Raw genomic sequence first — 21690 nt, forward strand, 5'->3', positions numbered from 1 at the left:
TCTATCTGACTTGGCTTCCCGCCCTTGACCTGCAGGCGTCTGTTCTCTACTTATACACAATGCTGGAGTTTGTTTATTTGCCATTGCTGACTTTCTCTATCCCTGGATCTCTACAATGAAATGCTGTAAGGTGCTCTGAATAGAACCCCAAGTATATGTCAAAGGGAATAGCTTCTTATACCCCATGTCTTCTCAAGGTTCTTCAGTGTCTTTGATAAACCCCGATTTTAATCCCCCTTTCCTGACTCCTCTGATCATTTGCCTCCTTTTTATCTGTGTTTCATATGTTGGTGTCACTTCACTAGCTAAAGAGGTTTAGAGGCGTGAGAAAGTATTGTATCTCCTCAAGATGTTCCCCATTTATACCAACAGGAGAAACTATCACTGTTTTTGAGTCATCTGGATGTGATTCATTATGCAGATGCTATCAGCCACAGTCACACATAAAAATTAGGCATTCAGCTCAAATCCTCTATGGCTCAGCTTTAGGAAGCTCATTGTTAAGTAAAAAAAAAAAAAAATAAAAAAAAATCCCATAATCTCAAGACAGATTTAAATAATCATTTCCCTAATATATTTTCTCTCAAGCGTATTCCCAAGGGCAAATATTATGTCTTAGAGACAAGACTAGAGAGCTCAAATTGTTTTCTTAAAAAATATTTCTTAGTTCAGTTCATGGGTGGGGCAGATCTTCTGCTTACTTTGTTAATTCTATTTGGTGCTATAGTTCAGTGAAGTGATAGTGGCAAACAATACTTAGACTAGGTCTAAAATCTGAGCAGAGATGACAAAAGTTCAGTCTTGTGTGTGTGTGTATATCATATATATATATATAAAGTTATTTATAGGTGATATGGTTAGTGTTTACCTAAAGGGAAAGCCTAAGAATGTAAGGTTCTTTGGCATAGAATATAACCAAAAATTTATTAATAAAGAGAAGCAAGGCTAAAACCTAAACTTTGATTTCCTTTAGTAGGTTTAGACCAAGATTTTATAAAATTGATGAAGATTTTTAAAACTCACCTGGATTGTTCGTATAAAGGCCACGGTTACCCGTTCTTCAAATTCATTCAGGGGAGTATAAAGGTTTAAAATTTTGACAATCTGTTGGAATTAAAACAAAAGCTTAGCACAGAGCTAGAGGAACAGAAGATGAATTTTTAATTTCAGAGAATATAGGACATCGGCACAAGAGCACAATCCCCTTTAGACAGGACCCACAACTCGGAGCTGGAGCGACACCTGGGAGTCTTACACCTAATAAGCTACAGTCCATAGGTTTTGTTTGGTAGATCTGAACCCTCTTACTGGATTCCTGCCTCCTATATCCCCACCCGCCCCTCTAGTTCCTGCTTGTAAGATAAGGATTCTAGGAAAAGGTTGCCTGAAATCCTCAGTTGTTTTGGGGTGCCTGGGTGGCTCGGTCGGTTAAGCATCCGACTTCGGCTCAGGTCATGATCTCACGGCCCGTGAGTTCGAGCCCCGCGTCGGACTCTGTGCTGACAGCTCAGAGCCTGGAGCCTGTTTCAGATTCTGTGTCTCCCTCTCTCTCTGCTCCTCCCCTGTTCATGCTCTGTCTCTGTCTCAAAAATAAATAAACGTTAAAAAAAATTAAAAAAAAAAAAAAAAAAGAAATCCTCAGTTTTTTTTTTTTTTTAAATCCGCTGAAGCTCACTTTCCAGGTGAACCCCAGATTTTTAAAAAATGTTTTCATTGTTAAAGAGAGAAAGAGAATGCACACACATGGGGCAGGGGCAGAGAGAAGGGGAGACAGAGGATCTGAAGCAAGCTCTACACTCAACAGCAGAGAGTCTGATGCTGGGCTCAAGCTCATGAACTGTGAGATCATGACCTGAGTCAAAGTCGGATGCTTAACTGAGTGAGCCACCCAGGTGCCCCTGAAATCCTCAGCCTCTTATCTAGTAGTCATTTAAACATTTCTTTTAAAGAATACTGGACATCTTACCTTATATAAGGGGTGTGTGTGTGTGTATATATACACACACACACATATATACATATATATACACATATATACATATATATGTATATATATATACACACATATATACATATATACACACACACACGTGTGTGTGTGTATATATGTATGTGTGTGTGTGTGTGTGTGTGTATATATAGGGTATCTACCTCTCACTACCCCCAAAATCACTTACAAAGGAACAGATTTTTTTCCTATTTAACAGGGGATAATCTCCTGTCTGCCTACCAATTGTCTAGTGGAAGTAGCCTGCCCAAATGCAAAGCAATGCCAGTTGAATTCTAGAAGCAAACTTCTGAAAGCAAAATATTTTTAAAAGGGGGATAAAGTTTGAAAACTCTCAGTACATTTATGCCAGAAGCATTTTTCTTAAGAGTCTGGCATTTCATCTTTTTAGCAGTTAATGGGGGAGATGAAGAAAGGTGTACTTACTTTACAACACAGTTTGGATTTTGTTCTTTAGGTGTTGGATAGGGAGAAGAAGGTGCATGATTTAGCTCAGAAAGTCTGATTTCCTTGTGCTGATCTCGTTTTGTGAGGCCACCATGTGTGGACAAATTTCCAAATGGGCACACCATGATGGAGGACGAGACACCATGTATGTGGTCCGGATTTATCTTTTGATAGACTGGCAATAGCTCTGCAAAGGAGTCCTGATACAAATACGACTTGGCCGGGGTAGGACAGGGAGGAAAGGCACATTCAAATGTCTCTAGGTTCCTAATGACTACTTAAAATCATGCTAATGGATTCTAAGTGGAAACATAACCATAATGAAAGTAGAGTTGTAAAGAAAATGATTTAACGCCTGATGCTGCCCATTTCTGAACAAAAGTTAAAATTTCTAGTGAGAAACATTCCAGAATAGTGTTTTAAAAATGTTTTTACCTTAAAAAATGAACCAAATTAAAAAAAAATAGGGACTCCTGGATAGTTCAGTCGATTAAGCATCTAACTCTGGATTTTGGCTCAGGTCATGGTTTCATGCTTGTGAGACTGAGACCCCTGGGAGACCCTCCACCCAGTGTGGAGCCTGCTTAAGATTCTTTCTCCCTCTCCCCCTCCCTGGCTTGTGTGTGTGTGTGTGTGTGTGTGTGTGTGTGTGTGTGTGAGCACTTTCACACACACAAAAAACAAACAAAAAGCCAAAAAATAACAACCAAAAAATGTTTTCACCCAAGCTTACTGTTTTGTGGGCTTACACTATCTTATCTTTCTAAGTGACCACGAGGGACTAGAAAGTTACTGGGGGAACGGTGGCATCTTGTTTCAAAGACCAAGGTGGTCTTTACTTCATCCAGGAAATCCCATCCACTGCACAAATAACGCACTGTCCAGAACGGACTTGGAAGGGAAGGTCGAGCACCAGAGCTGGCGGGGTAGCCACGGTCATACCTGCTGGGTGCTGAGGGAGGTGCACAGCGAGCAGATGGCCTCTGCGTCCTCAGGGGTTTTCTTCTTTAACTGTAGGAGCTGGGCTGCTTGGATCAGAGGTTCCATGGTCTGGACTGCTCCGCTCTGGTGAAGGTTTCTTCCCCGAAGCCACTCTTCAAGTTGACTTATATTGTACCTTAGATACAAGGCAAAGTGAGCTGTGTTAAGCCAGTCTTCCTAACTCACTGGGGCGAGCACACCTGTTGTGTTCATTGCGTGGCCTAGTTGCCAATAGTGTGATCATTCTCTTCACCTTCATTAGCTCACATAGGCAAAAGCCTGAAAAGCACCTGGCGCTCAGTAACATTTTGCTGAATGAATAAATGAATGAACGGGTGCTTAAAAATCAAGCAAAAATGAGGTCCCTGAAACGTCTGTATAAGTTAATGGGTAAAATGAAACATCATATAGATTGAATTAAAATAAATGGTACCTAACATTCACAAACATATTTATGCTTCTGTGTGAGCCTTTGTGTCTCAACTCATTGATTTTTCCCTCTGACGTATCCACATTGCCTTTATAATCTTTAGAGTATATAAATGCCTTTCAAGCATTTAACTCATTTGTTTACCAGGTCACCAACTCCGCGTTGTTGAATTCCACCAACAGATGACAGGTGATGGAATTGAGTCATACTGACCGTCACCAGTTAGATTTGGATTCCACTTTCAGAGACAAAGGCCTTGTGCTCGACTCCAGCCGGTGCGTGCGGGCCCCTCCAACAGTGTGGCGAGGGCGAGGCGCCGTTCTCCTACCTGAGCTGCATGCCTGTGCTCCAAGAGCAGACGTCCTTCCGCAGGAGCAGGTTGTTGAGAGTCACAGCGTTGATCATGTAGAAGAGCTGCTTGAACACCTGCAGGATGATCTCCGGGTCCAGGCCCTGGTCACACATGACTGTGTGAAAGGAATTCATCTGGCGGATGACGGCTTCCAGGCAGTAGGAGTTGTCCCCGTCCACCATGCTGGAGGAGCGCTTGCGGTAGCCTGTTGGCTTCACACCGGATAGACCCTGAATGCTCTCATTTTCCAACATGGCAGAAACTGAAAGAAAAGCAGGATGAGAGAAGCTTGCAGGTTTCCCAGAGACGACCCATTTGCGGACCACTCAGATCATACAGTACTTTGGGCTTCGGCAATGCCACCATCTACCGGCACACGATATCGATGTGCTCGGAAACTGAAAGCATTTAGCAACTGAATTTCTAATGTGTTGGTCTCTATGTGGAATAAAATTTCCACAGAGAAATCTTGGATCAAATCCGTGGACCAAATTTTCACTTTAGCTTGTTGGTGATGGGACAAAGATAATGGGCATGTAGCTACTCAGTTCTGTACTGGCTTCTGTGAGGGGTCCAAATGAGAATTGGGCAACTTGGGTGTAGTCCTGGTCCACCCACTGACTTGGCCCTAGGCCCTGAGATCGTCCTGATGTTCAAACAACTCTTTGATATGAGCCACTGACCATATAAATCTTAGGTTAGCTGGTCTGTCATACTGCACAACGTTGAACTATATGCCAGCGCTTTATGCTCAGTCATTTCTATCTTCCAACAACCCATTTCCTGATCAGGAAATCGAAGCCTAAGGAAGTTAAATTACTTGCCCAAGGTCACAATGCTAGGAGTTGGCAGGGCCAGGATTTGAACCCAGGTACGGCCAACTCCAGAACTGGTGCTATTAACCATCCTGTTATTTTGAGTCGTGAAGTATTCCCAGTTCTCCCTAAGCCTGTTACCTCTAAAAGATATCCCTCTAAAAGGGATAAGGATATGGAATGAAACACATCCTAGAAGACGAATTTCTGGATGGCATGAAGGACTCTGTCCTACTTGGAATTCACCTACAACCTATTTGTGTTTTAAGGACCTGGGGGAAAGCTTTACAGCATAGGTCCAAGGGACAATTTCCTCCCTGGCCTTTATGGAACACACAGAGTGATGCGTGCACATGTCATTTTTCTCGTAACTTATAAAAGTATGGCTCTTATTTTTTCAATCTGATTTCATGTGAAGCGTCCAGCACACTGTTTTGGACAGAGCGTTCAACATTTTTTTGCACCAATGCTTACTACCGTGTTCTCTCGCATGTGCTTGCTTTTTGTCCCACAAATAAAGTATACATGTGGGCACGAGGCATATATTTTTTCACCATATACACATTTATTTATACCTTTTGAATTTATATTTATCACCTATGGAAGATTTCATAGCTCCGAGCACACAGCAAACACACACCACCTCGCTGCCTTCGTCAGGAAGGTCCTCGTTTCCTGGAGGCCATGCCTAAGATATCTGCTTCCCTCAAAGCAGGCACGTTCCCCATCATTTCGGACCCCACGATGAGTGCTGGAGATCGCCTGCTGCCACCTTACCTATCATAGGCTGCAACACACCCTCGGCAATTTTTATGAGTTGCTGGTAGATTTGAATGGAAAGGTCACTCAGCACCTGGCGGTATTCAGTGAGGTCAAAGTTCTTAAGACAGTGCTCATTCTGCTTGGCAGTATTCTGAGTCATGAAGCCCTGCAGAGAGACAGAGGGGGTACTTTACAGAGGGGCTCAGTGGTCTGCTGGGCTCAGCAGGACTTCTGGGCCTCAGGTGACTTTCATAATACCTTATTTGTGGGGCCTTATCAGGCTCTACTAATAGGAGATTCCACAAGAACCTGTCAAGCTTCTTGAGGCCTCAGTCATGACCCTTGAATTTGAAGGCAGAGCAAAAACTCAGCATGATAGATAAGTCGGAGTTGCTTAATTTAAAAAGCCTAAATCATTTCGTCCACCCACTGGGGTGGTAATTTCCCTACGGCAGCAAACCCAGGTTGGTAGCAGGTTTATTTTTTTTTTATTTTTTATTTTTTTCAATATATGAAATTTATTGTCAAATTGGTTTCCATACAACCCCCAGTGCTCATCCCAACAGGTGCCCTCCTCAATACCCATCACCCACTTTCCCCTCCTTCCCACCCCCCATCAACCCTCAGTTTGTTCTCAGTTTTTAAGAGTCTCTTATGCTTTGGCTCTCTCCCACTCTAACCTTTTTTTTTTTTCCTTCCCCTCCCCCATGGGTTTAAGTTTCTCAGGATCCACCTAAGAGTGAAAACATATGGTATCTGTCTTTCTCTGTATGGCTTATTTCACTTAGCATCACTCTCTCCAGTTCCATCCATGTTGCTACAAAGGGCCATATTTCATTCTTTCTCATTGCCACGTAGTACTCCATTGGGTATATAAGGTTGGTAGCAGGTTTAGGCAAAGAGGGACACTTGCTGTTGGATTCTCTGTCCAATTTCCTTCCTAATATGCCAGGTTACTTTAAAATGTGGAATACGTGCCCACTAAATGAGTGCGACCCTGGGTCAGATGGTTTTGATAATGAGAAGTTTTACATGGATTCTATTGTTGGGTGTCAGAATTAATAAACCAAAATGATTTCACAGCTACAGCACCAGTCCTCTTGGCTTTCTATGCTAACAAGATGAAATAATATTAAATTGAAAGATTTGCTAATATTGAAAGGATTCATGTGACCAATGTCCCTTTGTATGCAGGCCAAGGTAAACCAACTGTAGCCCAAATAGATTATTTTCAAAAGAGTGACCACCCTCAGCAAAGCCTCTCATAGTAGGTCACATTACAAAGCAATTGTCTTTAATGTTTCTTTTTTAGAGAGCCTGAGCAGGGGAGGGGGAGAGAGAGACACAGAATCCAAAGAAGGCTCCAGGCTCTGAGCTGTCAGCACAGAGCCCGACGTGGGGCTTGAACTCAAACCATGAGATCATGACCTGAGCCAAAATCAGATGCTTAACCGACTGAGCCACCCAGGTGCCCCACAAAGCAATTTTTAATAAAAAATAAAAAGCAGGTGAAATAGCTAAGATATATATTTTTCTCCCTCTTTATTTAGGCTACACAGACCTGGTTATATTGTGCTTCAAGTCTTATGCTTCTCATTGTGTTATTCTCAATATAAGCAAAAGAGGAAGGGGAGAAAGGAAAGTCAAGGCAACCTCCAGGGGTCTTGGGAGTGGTGTCCGAGATGAGTTGGGATTCTTACTGGAGAAACCAAAGTGAAGACATGATGTTACAAAGTCACTGGGCTGAATGCAGAGTAGGGTACAGTTCTTTCGGACACCAGTGTTGGGAACAGTGAGCTCTAGATGAAGCTGGGCCCTCAAGGTTCAGAGTAGAATATGAAAATAATGCAGTCAGTTGGGCCGCAGGCCAAGGAATCAAGTTTGGCTAGGAGAATAAAACTGGGCCTTAACACCAATGTGTACATTGATTATGTTGTGCCTCTGTTCTGTGTCTGCCTTAAAATGAACAAACTAATAGGTTGGCTTGGGAGATAGTCTCGTACATCAGACAACTACGTGGGCTTTCTTCCAGTGTTTAGTGAAACTAGGGCTCTTTTGGGGCTGCTCCAGAAATTTAAGGTCACAAGCATTTCCCCGGAGAGTCCCAGCAGCATTCAGATGGGTCATATAAACTCATTTCTCCCCCAACTCTACTTATTTGATTCAGGTGCTCTCTGGAGGCTGCCTAGAGACAGATATCCTGTTGCCGGCTTAATACTGCTTCCAGCCCGAAGTCCCAGATGGTTCTCCCAAGACTTTATATGCTCTCCTCCAGGTAGAACCACATATGGACAGAGCAGGTCTACCTTCCACAACACCCTTAACCCCCATTCTGAGCTCAGATCTGAGGTGCTCTGAAGCAGAACACATATTGCTGTATGCAAGGAAATGAGGATTTGACATGAGGATCTGAGGCACTTTCATGGTTTCTAAGTGCTCCTCAGGGGATTGGGTTCAGCACTCACCTCATCCCCGCTATACTGCTTCAAACAATGAAGGAGGCGGCAGGTATTGGATAACCAGAATGATGTCATCTCGAAGTCATCATTGTGCTTCTGTGAAAAGAGAAAGACATCCCTAGTCATGCGTAGTGGCTCCCATCCGGTTAAAGGCTCACCTGGTGTCTCTCTTTCCAGGTTTCCACAACCATTCAGCACGCCCCAAGTAGGTGTCACAGGCAGGCAACTGCCAGTCACGAAGATGAGATCCACAGTCAAGAGGCTGTGCTTCCCATTCCTTCGCTACTGGAGATGTCCCACAGACCTCTCTCCTGGTTCCCTGGTCCGTGGCACACACCTGTGCACGCTCACAAAGCTAGGCTGGCTCTATGGCTGAAAAGCACAAAGCCAGGTGGCAGATGAGGCATGAGGCTAGCTGCCCTCAGCTGTACATGAACCACTGGGCATCTGGCCCTGGCAGGTCCTCAACTATCAGTGATCTCACCTAAGGGATGCAAGGAACATGCCAGGGAAATACTCTGGTACCCTATTATCTAGAGGGCAGATGTTCCATGGCTTCAACTCTCTGGAAAAGGGCTATGAACCATAACTTTGATGAAAAAGGCCTTTTGACAACCCAAAGAGCTATGACACAGTTTCTGTCCCGAGGCCGATGACTGCACAGAGCTCATTTTGTCAGGTAAAGTTGTCACTGTTTAAGCGTCTGAAGGTAGGAGCTATGATGACAATAAAATGAGAGAGTTCAACAGAAAGTGACGGGGGGTGGGGGGGGCTTGGCATGCTAGCAGCTGAGCCTGGTCATTAGGAAAGGTTTCCCTGAGGAAGTGACCTGTGAAGTCAGCCCATGGCTTACCCAGACTGCACAAGCCCCCACATGGCGCTTGCGTTAGAGGCCGAGGCAGGAGACCCCAATCTTGAGAGTCCCCAGCGTGTCTGTTTAGAGGCAGGAGTGGATAAGATGGTCTGTGGGGCCCAAGGCTGGGCAGGTGGTGCAGAGACAGAGACCAAGCGGGCAGGAAGCTAGGAGTTAAAGGCTGGTGTCGGCGCGCTCCCAGAAGGGAAAAGGGGGCAGGCGACAGCAGCTTGGCAGATCTCAGAATGGGCCCGGACTCCATGCTTTCGAGGATGGCTTGCATCCTGAAGCGGGAGAGTGTAGGAGAACGGAGGATGGTCTGTGAGAGCGAGAGCAGTGCCACCTGGGGCTTGGGCCTGTGGGGAGGAACAAATCCCTCCTAGCGAGGACTGATCTCCCTTAAAAATCTCACCGCTCACTGTAGCCTCCATGGGGTCAGCCTGCAGGCCAGCCTCTCTCTGCAGTGGCAACCACTACATTGGTGAGGAGTCCTGTGCCTTCAGGTGGAGTTGCTGAACTGCCCTGGAGGCCGCCCTGTCCCAGCCCAGGCCTCCTCACTTTGCAAGCTGATGAATGTCTGCACCCTTCGCTGTGCCATCACCCTGGGCAGCAGGCACCCAGCTCCTTGGAAAGGTCTGGGAGAAGGCCTGTATTCAGGTTGTGCTCCTGAATGTCACTCCAGGGCAGGGTTAGCCCACCCTCACTAAGGCAGAACATCCCCTCCTTGCATCTCTGGTCTTTTGGAAGCACCAGGGTGCCCTGGATTTCTGGGCATCCTGCCATTTCTGAGCCTGGGCATCCTTTTCTAGAAACTGCCTGGGCATCCTGGTTCCACCGGCAAGCTGTTTCTGGGCTTAACATCGTTTACCTTCAGAGCTGGAGCCTGGAGAAAACCTGTTGCTGCAGAGCCCAGACAGACGGAAGCTCTGGGGAGGTGCGGGTTTCCCTCAATCCACTGCAAACCACCACCTCCGCCACGGGGCGCTCACCTTCAGGACTTTCTTAATGCCGTTGATGGTGGAGGTCAGCAAGGAGTGCACCTTGAGGTCGTCGTTGACGTAATCTGCATGTCTGATGCACATGTAGAGAATGTAGGCAGGAAGACAGGGCACAGTGCCCGCCAGCGCCTGCGGTTTCAGGTCTGATGGTAACAAACAGCCAAGAATCAGATTTCAGCAGATGCTTGGGTTCGGAGAATCCCGGTCTGACGTACAAATCTCTTCAATATTTTCCTGACGCTCATCTAAGAATAACCTCTGGTGGGGGCATGGGAGGAGTAGGCGAGAAGTTGCCCTGGATACACAAACACCTTCTGACCCTACCAGTTTCAGAAACTAGTTAAAAACTTCTGCCTAATTGGACTATATCATTAAAACAGGCTTCTAATGCCTCGCCCTTAAAAGGTGAAGGGAAAAACCCACAGGTAGCTTGCTGCCTGAGTTTCCATAGAGGCCATGGCCCTTAGCCACAAGAAGGGGCCCGGGGCCAGTGGCCGACAGGAGCCTGCTCCCCAACCAGCAAGAGCTCAGGGTGGGGCCGCTGAGCCCACGGCCACACTGCCTGTCACAGGCACAACGGCCCTTTCGTGAGAGGGAGTCCCGGGAGACCTTGGCCAACTGCATGTTCCCAAAGACAGAGCCCATGTGCCAGGAGCTGGGAAGGCCACAGGGACCTTTAGTCCACACAGCTGTCAGTGTGGAAACTATTTAGCCAGCAGTGGCTGCCCATTCTCAGAGCCGGTAATAGCTTGAGTAGGCTGCTGACTGGCCATGGCCATGCCTGCACCTCCTGGAGGGCCACCATATGACAGGTGTCTCACCAGCCTCTCCCCTAACAGCCTGACCCACATGCAGCGTACAAACAACTTGTCCTGTCTTGGAATGTCCTATTGTGACTTGAGTCCCGTTTCCCATAGGCTTTCTTGGTCTGCCTAGCCGAATGTTAGCATCTTGGGGGCAGGGACGATGGCTCTACATTTCTCCGTCCTCCACAGCAACAACTAGCCAATGCTGGGGACACCCCAGAGGAGGCCAAATCAAGGCTTGGCACTTGTCTGGATGACGAGAGGGACGGAATGGCGGAGGGAAGGTGACCGGGTGCTGTGTGTAGGCAGCTTGGCGGGAAATGGCCTTGTCTGGGGCCGCCTGAGCCCGGGCGGTGGGGAGGAGCCACCTGCCGGCTGGCACACGCAGCCTCCGTTATTCTGGTTTTACTCTAACGTCGTGAACGTTGAGTTCCATTCACCATAGATCAGAGGCTCATCCCTAGCAGCACTAGAACAAGATGCAGCCTGTTTAAGGAAATTTGAGAGGGCTCCTGTCAAACTGTAGGACAACAGTAGGGGAAGTTAACTTTTAAAAAAGGTTACTCAACTACTAAAAATATTGAAACGAACTGTGTGCTAGGCTGGAGTCACCCCATTCTTCTGCAGCCCTGGCCTGGCACTGACAGGGTGGGACCTCCGTAAACTTACGTTTCTCTGACATAACACATGTCTTATTTTAACTTCAAACAACCCTACAGAAGCTGCTGCTTCTTCAAATCCCTCATGTGTGAGAAAGATTTGTGGCTATAGCACCGACTTTCACCCATTATGTTTCACAACAGGGGGCAGGTGGGGGTCAGTTGCCTCATCCCCATTTTACAGAAAACCCAAGGCTCCAGAGAAAGGAGCTTGTGGCTCAGGGTCCAGAGGACCAGGCGACCAGAGAGTCCTCCTTTTTTTCATCCAGGACTCTCTTCTCCACGCCTCTTCCCGCCATGCTGCAGGCAGGTGCTGTATTGAAGCCGGATGGAGCAGGACTAGAAGGGAGGGAGCCGATGTGACTGGCAAACCAGGCCTGGAACCGACTGCGGGCGAGGTGAGCAGGATGGAGGGCTGAGGCTGGGAGGGAGGTGGGGGGTGCAAAGTGCGGAGTGGGGGGAGTGGGGGTGGGGTGAGATGTCACGGAGGGTCCTGACCTGTCACCAGGTTCCGAATGAGAAGGGCCTCGTCTTCCTTATGGTACTCCAGCATGCCCTGGAAGTCCTTCTCCTTCCGCTGGACAGTGACCTGCCTGTTGAGTTCATGGCGTCTCCTCTCACTCTGGGCCAGCGCCTGGGCAGCTGAGCAGGAAGGAGACAGGGAGCGTGAAGGGACACTTCCAGGCTGCAGGCTCAAGAGGCAGGGATGCCTTAGGTCAGTGGCGTTTTGACTGTTTGAGCCTGGGTCTGGGGACCCAGCATTCTGAGCTCCCCCACCTCTCTCATGGTCTGTCCCTCAGCCCAGGCCACACTCCAAGTGTGACCCAAGTTGCTCAGCACCAGGCACCAGGGTCCGTGCAGGACAAGGGTGGGGAAACATCCCACTAGGTAGGCAGACCAGAGAAAACTGGGGAAGCGTGGAAGGCACAGGCTGCACAGCACAGCTGCCAGGGAACGGGTTCCCCCACCTAGCTGTGAGAAACAGGGCCTGCCATCTGTCTGGGAGGATGTCATGGGCCCTGGCCAGGCCCGCCCTATCCAGTTCCCTGAGTGTGGCCACAGGGCAGCTGTCAGGACAGCTGCAGTGCAGCCCCACGCGTGCAAGGCCTGGGCACCGCCTGTGACAGGGAACAGGGTGGTGGCAGTGGCACAAGAGGGTAAGAGACCATCTGTAGCCCCCAGACGCAGATCGAGGAGCAGGACTGCTACATTCAGTCTTTGCAACAATGGAAGGTTGCAAAGGATACAAGAGATGTTTCGCTGGCATGGCTGGGGGTACAAAGGCTTGTCAAACCTCCCTCAGGACTTCTGTTGGCCTGACACTATGCGACAGGGTGGTGGGCACCTGCAGGGTCTCCCCAGGTGTGTCTGAGGGCCTCCTACGTACGGGGCACTGTTCTAAGTGTGGGGGCAGACATGATGGGGCATCCCACCATGGATCTACCAGTCTAGCTAAGGAGATGCATCTGGACGTTTATGTGGCAACACACATTACAGCACAACCCGGCCAGGTGCCCAGACCCGAGGGCAGACTGTGGTGATGCAGCTGAACAGACCAACTACTGGAGCTCAAGGGAGGAGAAGGGCTGAGGGGGAGCGGGGGGAGACCTGAACAATCAGGTGGGAAGGAGCTGACCCACTGGGCCCGAGGGCATAAAAGGCTCCCAGAGACACAGGAGACAAGCAGGCAGAGTGAGCACCGAGAGGCAGGGGTGTGCTGGAGGGGAGGCTCTGTGTGGGGGTGGGGTGAGCTGGAGCGACTGGAGAGAGGGCACAGTTCATTCCATGGGGAAAGAGGAGCTGGCCGGATACACAGGAGCAGGGGCACAAGTGGGGAACTGGAGGCTGCCACCGTCACTGGGGGACTAGGGGAAGAGGGGCGGACACAGAAGCATTCAGGGAGAGTTGATGATAGGTCTTCAAGACTGAACAAAAGGGAGAAACCTGAAGCCTACATGACCAGGAGAAAGAGAAGTCAAGGAGAACCGAGAAATCCAAAGATGGAGAGGGGCCGATTGGATCAGATAAGTCCTGGCTTCCTACAGCCTCCTCCGGAGCAGCAGGTGGACACGAACAGGTGATTAAACAACTGACATCTGTGCCCAGAGGCACGTGGTATTAGGACAGTGAGAGACAGCACTCGAGCCCTGGGGACGTGGCTCTTGAGATGAGGGTGAAGGGATGAGGGGAGGGATTCAGGCGGTGATGGGGGGCGGGGAAACCCAAACAGTGAGGGCACCAAGAGAGGATTCCATGCTAGGTGGCATGTGACAAGAAGGCATGGAGAGTGATCGATTTATAGTAAGGAGTCAGAGCAAGAGAACATTCTGGATGTTTCTGGAAGAGCAATTTAAACCTGCCTGACCTCTCTGGGCCAGATTCCAGTTTGGAAATTTAATCATAGGACTGACCCCTCTCCTTCCTGACTACCCATCCACGGAGTGGGGTATGGGTCTGTGTGTCATGTAGCATTCCCCCCCCCCCCCCCAAAAAGTCTTGCTTCCAGCTTTAAGTCCTTTGAGGGCAAGGACACGGCCTTGGTGCAGAGTTCAGAATAAGCACCCCAACACCTGCTGATTTATGGATCTTAGTCCAGATTCTGGCCAAGAGAGAACGTTGGAGCTCGTGGGCAGCTATTACTCTATCACATGACTGCTCTGGGCAGAGGCACCAAGAAACTGGTAAAGCAGAATGAGTCTGCAGAGGGAAGCAGCAGTTAGTTCCCTTCCTGTGCTCGTGACTGAGCACACACGTGCTTTATCACACGCACTCATGCCCGTGCCCACCTACCTTCTAGGTCCTGGACTTTCTTCATGTAAATCTTCAGCTGCTTCTTGAGCTTCCGCTCATTCTTTTCCAGCTTTTCTACCAGTTCTTTAAGGTCCTAAAATCCAAAGGAAGCAGTGTGAGGTGGCCACCCGCCCTGGCCAGGTCAGAAGCCCTTGCTGACTGATGGTTTCTAGATTCTCTGTGCCTGCAATAGGGTCAAGGACACAAGCCTTGCCCTTCTGGCAAAAGGCCATCTCTGGCCCCATCTCTTCCCAGAGCAGGATCCGCTGGGCGTCTTCACTCACCAGGTTCTCATTGGTGAGCCGGGATATCTCCTGCTGGACGCCAAATTCCACCTGGGCCTCTGGGGAGAGCAGCAGCGTCTGGCAGAAGGTCTGCTGCTGCTTGTCCAGTTCCTCCTTCAGGGCTTCCACCTGGGCCCGGAGCCCCTCCACCTCCTCCTCATGCTCGCGGCTCTGGGCCTGCAGCTGGGCTTCCAGCAACCTGCACCAGGGAGAGGAGGGCAGGTGACCACGGGGCTCGGGTCAGCGCCCCCACGTGAGGGGCCACAGATGGACACGCAACAGAGGAGCAGCCAAGCACACGGCAGCAGCAAGTGCACGAACCAACAGGGGAAGGACGCGGACGCTGAGGGGAACAGACTGGCAAGCGGGCCAGCCTGTCCTCTCTGAGGATGGGAACTCGGGACCACACACACACCCCTGGTCTTCGGTCTTTTTCAGGACACCCCCTCCCCTATTCCTCACTCTGTGCAGTCTACTGTTTGGGACTGAGAGATTGTCTCCATGTCAAAATGTCACCAGCAGAAATACATTTCTTACAGCATCATTTACACAAACGTTATCTACATCTGCCCAAAGCGCATGAGAATCTCCTCGTTAAGACAAAACCCTAGTAGACTGCACTAATTCTATCACCTGTGTATTTCCCTGTTTAGATGATCGGCGAAGTTTTAGAAAGGCAAGACATCAGCCCCCTTCCTTGTTATCTTCACCGCCACCCCACTCCCCCTGTGGCTGTAAATATACGATTTTATCTCTAGTCAAAACAGAAATTAAGACTATTTGCAAATCATTTGGGGGAAGGTGTAAGATCAGCTGGTGTCATGATCAGAAGCAGAAAGACCTAGAGAAGATCTGGGGAAAGTTGGAGACACGTCTCAGAAGACTCTGAGTCTAAAAGTTACCTGGGCAATCCTGGGAGGCACCTGTTCCATGATAAGAGAAGGCAAGGGACTAGAGAGGCTTCCTAGGCAGGCTTCTCCTTCTCAGGGCGCACTACTATGAACTAGGTGCTACCTTCTCGGATTCAAGACCCAGGGCAGTAAACAATCACATGAGAGAAAGGAAGGAGGTTCTGGGCAAATGGTACATCAAAAGCAGTCTGGCATGGTCCATATGTTGAAAATTCACGCCGGTCTTTTCTGGGGATGCAAAGATTGTGACCAGAGCTTAGCAGAGTCAGGAACCCGGAAGTGCTCCAGAAACACCAGTAAGAGTCTCCCAGCTGCCCTGGAGGCAGGGAGGCAAAGAGCCATGTTTTTTACAGTTCTGCTAGTTTGGCTGCAAGACAGGAGGGAGCAAGTCTCCCAAAGAGCGAGAGAGCCGGCTGTCAATTCCCCCACAGACACGCCCAGGACTTCTGTAGCTCTGTCGGCCCCACGGTGGCACTGTTGCAATGCCTGGCTCACAGGGGCTTCTCGATGCTCAAACGAAGAAACGATGGAGAAATGACTGATTCACCCATTCACCACAGGCTGCCTCACCAACTGAAAGAGCTACTGACATGTGGATTGTGGAGCACAGTTCTATAATCACATCAGCATTTTAGAGGACACACAATATTTAGAGAATATACAATCTTGGCTACAATACACTAAAAGCATCACCAGGAAGTCATAAACCTACTGAGACAGAAGAGAAATACCTAGGTTCTAGGGACTCTACCCCAAGGATCAGCTCCTGACTTGTGCTGTGAGGTTGTACTCCCGTCTTTCTTCTCCTCCACACAGGCTGCAGTTGGGTGGCTTAGCCCAGGGTTCTGCGCAAGGTCTGAGAATCCCTGCCTAAGCATCAGACTAGACACCTCATCTAACTGAGGTCAAGAGATCTGAGGCCACAGCCAGTGACACAGCTGGTTCTAGAAGCCAGGAATCCTGATGCATAGGTCTGTACTTTCAGTTTTGTGAACGCATTCATGTACTTATTAAAAAAAAAAAAAAAAAAAAACACCCAATCTACTGATAGAGAGCCACAAGGAAACACCTGGTTTTACACGGAGGATCCTGCTCTAATAAACTAAACTTCTGGGTGGGACAGAACTTACTGAACAATGGCCATTAGAACAGAAGCATCAGCTTTCACTCTGTGCTTACTACATGCCAGGCACATGCAAAATGCTTCACCTGTGTTAACCCTATTCCTTATAACGACTCCATGAGGCAGGTGCTGTTCTGATCCACATTAGACCACCAAGGGAAGAGACAGAGGTCACCTCACTCCCAGGCAGTGGGGCCACTGGAGACACACTGTCTCGAGAACCAGTTAACCCGGACTTTCTATTCCCAGGAATAGATGCTCTTGTTGTAATGGGACTGCCATGAGGTCATCAGCAGGCAAAGCTTTGGAGATAGTGTGTGAGGCCATCAGGTTCCATCCCCACTCTACTATCACCAGGGTGAGTGAGCTGGGCCAGCACCCACTCCACCTCAGTTTCCTTTTCTGGGAAACAGGCCTGCAGACCATCGCCCCATCTGTTGCTGGGAGGCTCAAATGCACAAAGGTATGCCATAGTCCTAACGAGCCACACGCTGGCAGCCAACAGAGGGCCAGGACCACCACGTTTTGCTGTTTCCACGCGTGTCTTACCTCCCTTGCCGAACTGGTCACCAACAGCTGAAGACCAATGGCTTATGGATTCAGATTCTGGTGTCAAGTGGAACCAGATTCAAGTTCTGGATCTTCCACTGAAGCATCGGTGTCCTTGCCCCAAGGAAGGTTCTATCGAGCCATCAGGTGCTACTGCCTGGACCCCGCCAAACAGCCTCTCTAATCTCACCCACACAGCCTGAACACAGAGCGCCAGCCGGGTAACCCGAGGGGCCCCTGTGAGTCGTGCCCTTGCCTCCACTCCAGCTGAGAAACAGTTAAGCGTAGACATGAGCAGGCGGAACAGACAAAGCAGGCAGAGGCACAAAGGTGTATATTTGACCTGGCAACTTGCTTTAGGCCTTGGTAGGCCAAGCCGAGCTCTCCATCTTCATTCAAATATCCCCAATCCTCAGTCTTGCTAGAAACAAAGGACAAAAAAGAGGGCATCCAGTATAGAGGGAAGAGACAGGGAGGCAGACAGACCAGGAAAGCGAGGCCATTTCAGCCAAGGTTTGGAAACCAAGGCAAAGCTCAAGAACCCCCAAGTTTCTCTTTCTTTCTTATAACCAGCACCTGAGCACCTAAGAACATCACCTCTCCCCCAGGCTGGGTCTCAGAACAGGGTTAGTGCATGCTCATGGGGGCTCATGGATCACGAGAGGCTGGGGAGCATGTTGCAGAGGAGAGCAAAGGGTTGCACCTGTCCCAGTAAATTCTGTAACCCGCAGTGGTGCAGGCTGGGCAGAGGCATTTCCTTGCTGTCACACTCCACCCTTGCCCCCACCCCTCCTCTGACCAGAAGGATTCAGAAAAGAAAAGGGAGAATCAGGAGAGATGCAAACAGGGCAGGGAGAGGAGGCCCCATGCACAGTGGAGGCTGCAGAGGGGCTCCTGGGATGCTGCATCTGGCTGTACCCAGATGTCTGGCTCAGTGATGATGAGGAAGATGGCTACCTACTGTCTGCTTTTCAATGCTGCTCTCTTCTGTCACTAAGGACACAAAAAGCATTAGCTAATCTCACCTCCAGCCCTCAGTGCACTCGGACAGAAAGAAACCACTAATAAAAACGGTGCCAAGCAGGATGCCAACTGAACGTTCTCTGTTCTGCCTGGGGACTGGGGTGCGTTACTCCTGTTGACCCAACCTGGAATGCAGAAGGCCAGTTGCCCAGTGTCTGCCCGATGTCGGAAGGGCAGCTCCAGGAGATCAGGCACATGTCCCGTGCTCCCCCATCCACGCACCTCCCCACCTTCACAGCCCTGGGTACACAGGAGACACGAAAAGTCCAGTGGGATAGGGCAGCAGGTGAGCCTCATCTATACCCGCTGGGAACCTGCCCCTCCCTCTCTGCTCCTAGGGATTCTCCTCCTGCTGGCTGGATCCCAGCAGGAATCGCAAAGGAGCTACAGATGGTGTGCGTGGACCAGCAACCCCTCCCTAACTCACAGGGGAGAAACAGTTGTCCCCAGGAGCCACAGTACCACTCCTGCTGGGTTTCACGGGAGGTCCAGGGGGTGCAGCTGCCCACTTTACCTCCCAGGAGCTCAGCCTCGTGGAGAGGAGCTCTGGGCCTTGCACCACTCACATAAGCTGCTTCTTGGGTAAAGCTGGTCACATGGCCACCAGGTCCTATGCTGAAAAGCTTGAAGGAGAGGGCAGGAGGCAGAGACCACAGTGAGCTTGCTTCTGGTGCTACTCTGGCTTCTGTGCCCCAAGCCTACCCTTTACTGTCACAACTTGTGCTCCATCTGGGGGGGCAGTGTGGGGGTTACTGCCAACAAGCATATACTGGGGACCTCTCCCACTTGGGACTCTGGCTTCTCAAATGTCCAGACCAGTCACCTAGGCCTGGCCTCCCCAGAGACTGCCTTTTATTGTAGACTTTTTGCTGTCCCCTCCTGTGCTTAGCACTTACCCCGCCTGGGTGTTCCATTTATCCTAGCAAACCCAAAAAGTGAGCTGGGCCACGTCAAGGGGGAGCTGACAGCTTAGCCCCTTTGCCCTTCTCAGCTATTAACACATTTAACTAGGGCCTTTTAGTAGCTAGGGCTTTAACCCAACAGGCAGCTGCAGGGAGGCATCGCTGCTGAATAGGAATGCAGGGTATTTTGCTCCAACCATCCTGTTCGCCATGTGTGGAGAGACCCCAAGATGGAGAGGACTTGCCTGACACTGGCACCTGGCCTCTGGCTCTTTCCCTGCCACACCGGCTGGCCCTCATGCCCCGAGGAGGGCTGCTGGCTCTCTCCTGGAGGGTCACCGCGTTCCTATAGTTCCCTCGATGGCAGACTGAGTGCCACCGCTCACCCTCTGCCAGTGCCTGTGTGTTGCCGAGTTACACAGTGAGGAAGTGAGCATTGAATTCCTGCTCAGGGGGAGACACTCTCAGAATTCTTAATTCTGAAACACGCCAGGCAGTATGCACAAAGATAAAAGGGGAGACTGTGAGGGCCCGTCATCCCACCGTGCTCAGGAAGTCAGGCAAACCAGTAAATTAAAAAGCAGTCAACCAGCTCCAGGTCCAGCCTTTGCTGCTAGATGAAAGAGAACCAATTCCTCCGGAGAGATTCTCCCTCCCCTCTGCGCGCTGTTAGGACCGAAGGCCTGGGAGGGCGCGCCACCTGGTGGCATGAGAAGGAAAACCCCAAACGACAGCTTACAGGAGTTTTTTTTTTTAAATGTAAAGTACCTACGTCAATTAAATCAACAAACGTTCACGGAAAATCTCCTGGGTACACACCACTGTGCTGAGCTCCGTTCCCAAAGAGGCTGCAGATGCACTTGAATAAGCCGCAGGTACAGTCTCCAACTGCAGGAGACTGGAGAACTGGCACCCCAAAGGGCATGTTGTGGTCCTTGCCTACATGTCCTGGGCCTATTATGATGATAGCGCTCAGCTCACCGATCCGAGGTTTCTTCTATATCTTTTATTACATAACCTTATTAACTGTAAATATCAGGCAGCAGAAAAGGCCTAGGATAATATTTGCTTTCCCTCTGTGGAGAACATCAGGACTGTGACCCAACAGCAACCCCTCAGTCCTGGCCCAAGGACCTGCCTCCCTGTCAAAACAGGCAAGGTTCCTATGAGCATGATGATGGTCAGTTTTCGGTTTCGGAAAAAAGCATGTGGTGCTCCACAGATATGCTTATTTCTGTAGCTCACACCTAGACTTTCTACCCAACTGCCCAGGAGATTCCCTGCAATCTCTGAGAAAGGGAGGCAGCAACCCCAATGCCATGAATAAGACGGTCTGTGGACAAATATACCACTGAATTACCGCAGACAGGAATTACACTGATGGCTTGGGACCCACCGAATCCTGGGAAACCTTAGGAGGGCATGATCACCTCACAGAAGGAAGCTGAGAGTTTCTAGCCGGGAACAGTTAAAGTGAGCACTTGAGAGGAGGGAGTTGGGGAGCATGAGGCTCTTCCTGCTCCCTTGCTCTTCTGAGCCAGACATCCCACAGCAGCTGGGGCTCAGGGCCAAAGGAGCCACAAAACTCCAAGCCCATCCTAAGGAGTCCGCACACACCCCTGTCTGGTTAAACAGGATCTTCAGTGTCCCAAGCAGGCCCATTAGGGGGTGAGTAATAACCCCAGGTTTATCTGTCCAAGCCCAGGTGGCATCAGGCAAAGCTACCTGTTGTTTCTTGGAACCTGCTGGGAGGTGGGGCTGCAGTTTCCTGGGACACAAGCAAAGGTCCAACAATGCACTCTAAGTCTCTCTTTGGAGTTCTACAGACTTGAGCAGAAATGGCTGGTGGCCAAAGGAGCACCATTGCTGGACCCAGACCTGAGCTCTCACCACACACACCTGCTCTTCCTTAGCTCCGCGACCTTGAGCACATGCCTGGTTGACTTGACTCCGGCCATACAGAAAATGGTAAGTAAGTGGAAGAGCTAGCCACATTCCTGTGTCTCCCCCCAGAGCCAACCCTCCTAACTGGCCTCCCTCCCAAACTTGAAAACAAAGGAAAAGACAATTGTAACGATCAAACAGAACTCCATCAACTCTGGAAGTTAGCGAGGGAGAGAAGTTCCAAATTGAAGGACCATGGATTCTGAGAGAAGCGATGACTGGGCATGGGAGTGTGTCTAGAATCCCTCCAGAAACCTAAGCAAAATTCAGTGCAGCACTGTAAGCTTTTCCTTGAGAGAGGATCGATTTTTGCAATCCCTCCCACCCCAAATCACACGTGCATAATACCACACTTGTTCAAACCAGAACACTCTCCCTCAGAGGGAAATCACAGGAGAGGAACCGCAGCTCGGCCTTCAGGGCACTCTTATCCCAGGGGTGGCCCTCGTAACCGATGTCCTGGCTGCCGAGCTCCAGGAATCACGGCCTGCATCGTCCTGCCCTGTCCACCTGCCTGCCGCCATCCTCTCTCACTGCAGAGATCACGGTGTGGGTGAGGCACAAACCACAAAGCTCGCTTTCCAAGTGTGGCAG

General features: G+C 49.7%; 1 protein-coding gene across 2 annotated transcripts in view; it reads right to left on the reverse strand.

Moving 5' to 3' along the window:
• The window catches only part of MYO5B (myosin VB), a 338549-nt gene that overhangs the window by 3948 nt on the left and 312911 nt on the right, over positions 1 to 21690 (reverse strand). Inside the window, exons 30-39 of one of the 2 annotated variants that reach the window (XM_019464074.2) lie at positions 17571 to 17648; positions 14645 to 14843; positions 14361 to 14454; positions 12069 to 12212; positions 10097 to 10248; positions 8261 to 8350; positions 5811 to 5961; positions 4195 to 4480; positions 3398 to 3572; positions 1024 to 1104 (exon numbers count right to left, since the gene is read on the reverse strand). In XM_019464074.2, the coding sequence (XP_019319619.1) occupies positions 1024 to 1104; positions 3398 to 3572; positions 4195 to 4480; positions 5811 to 5961; positions 8261 to 8350; positions 10097 to 10248; positions 12069 to 12212; positions 14361 to 14454; positions 14645 to 14843; positions 17571 to 17648 (1450 nt within the window). The remainder of the gene's footprint in view (positions 1 to 1023; positions 1105 to 3397; positions 3573 to 4194; positions 4481 to 5810; positions 5962 to 8260; positions 8351 to 10096; positions 10249 to 12068; positions 12213 to 14360; positions 14455 to 14644; positions 14844 to 17570; positions 17649 to 21690) is intronic. The other variant, XM_019464075.2, reaches the window with a different exon arrangement.

This window comes from Panthera pardus, unplaced genomic scaffold (assembly GCF_024362965.1).
Source record: "Panthera pardus isolate Hobbes unplaced genomic scaffold, ASM2436296v1 HiC_scaffold_15, whole genome shotgun sequence".
NCBI lineage: Eukaryota > Metazoa > Chordata > Mammalia > Carnivora > Felidae > Panthera > Panthera pardus.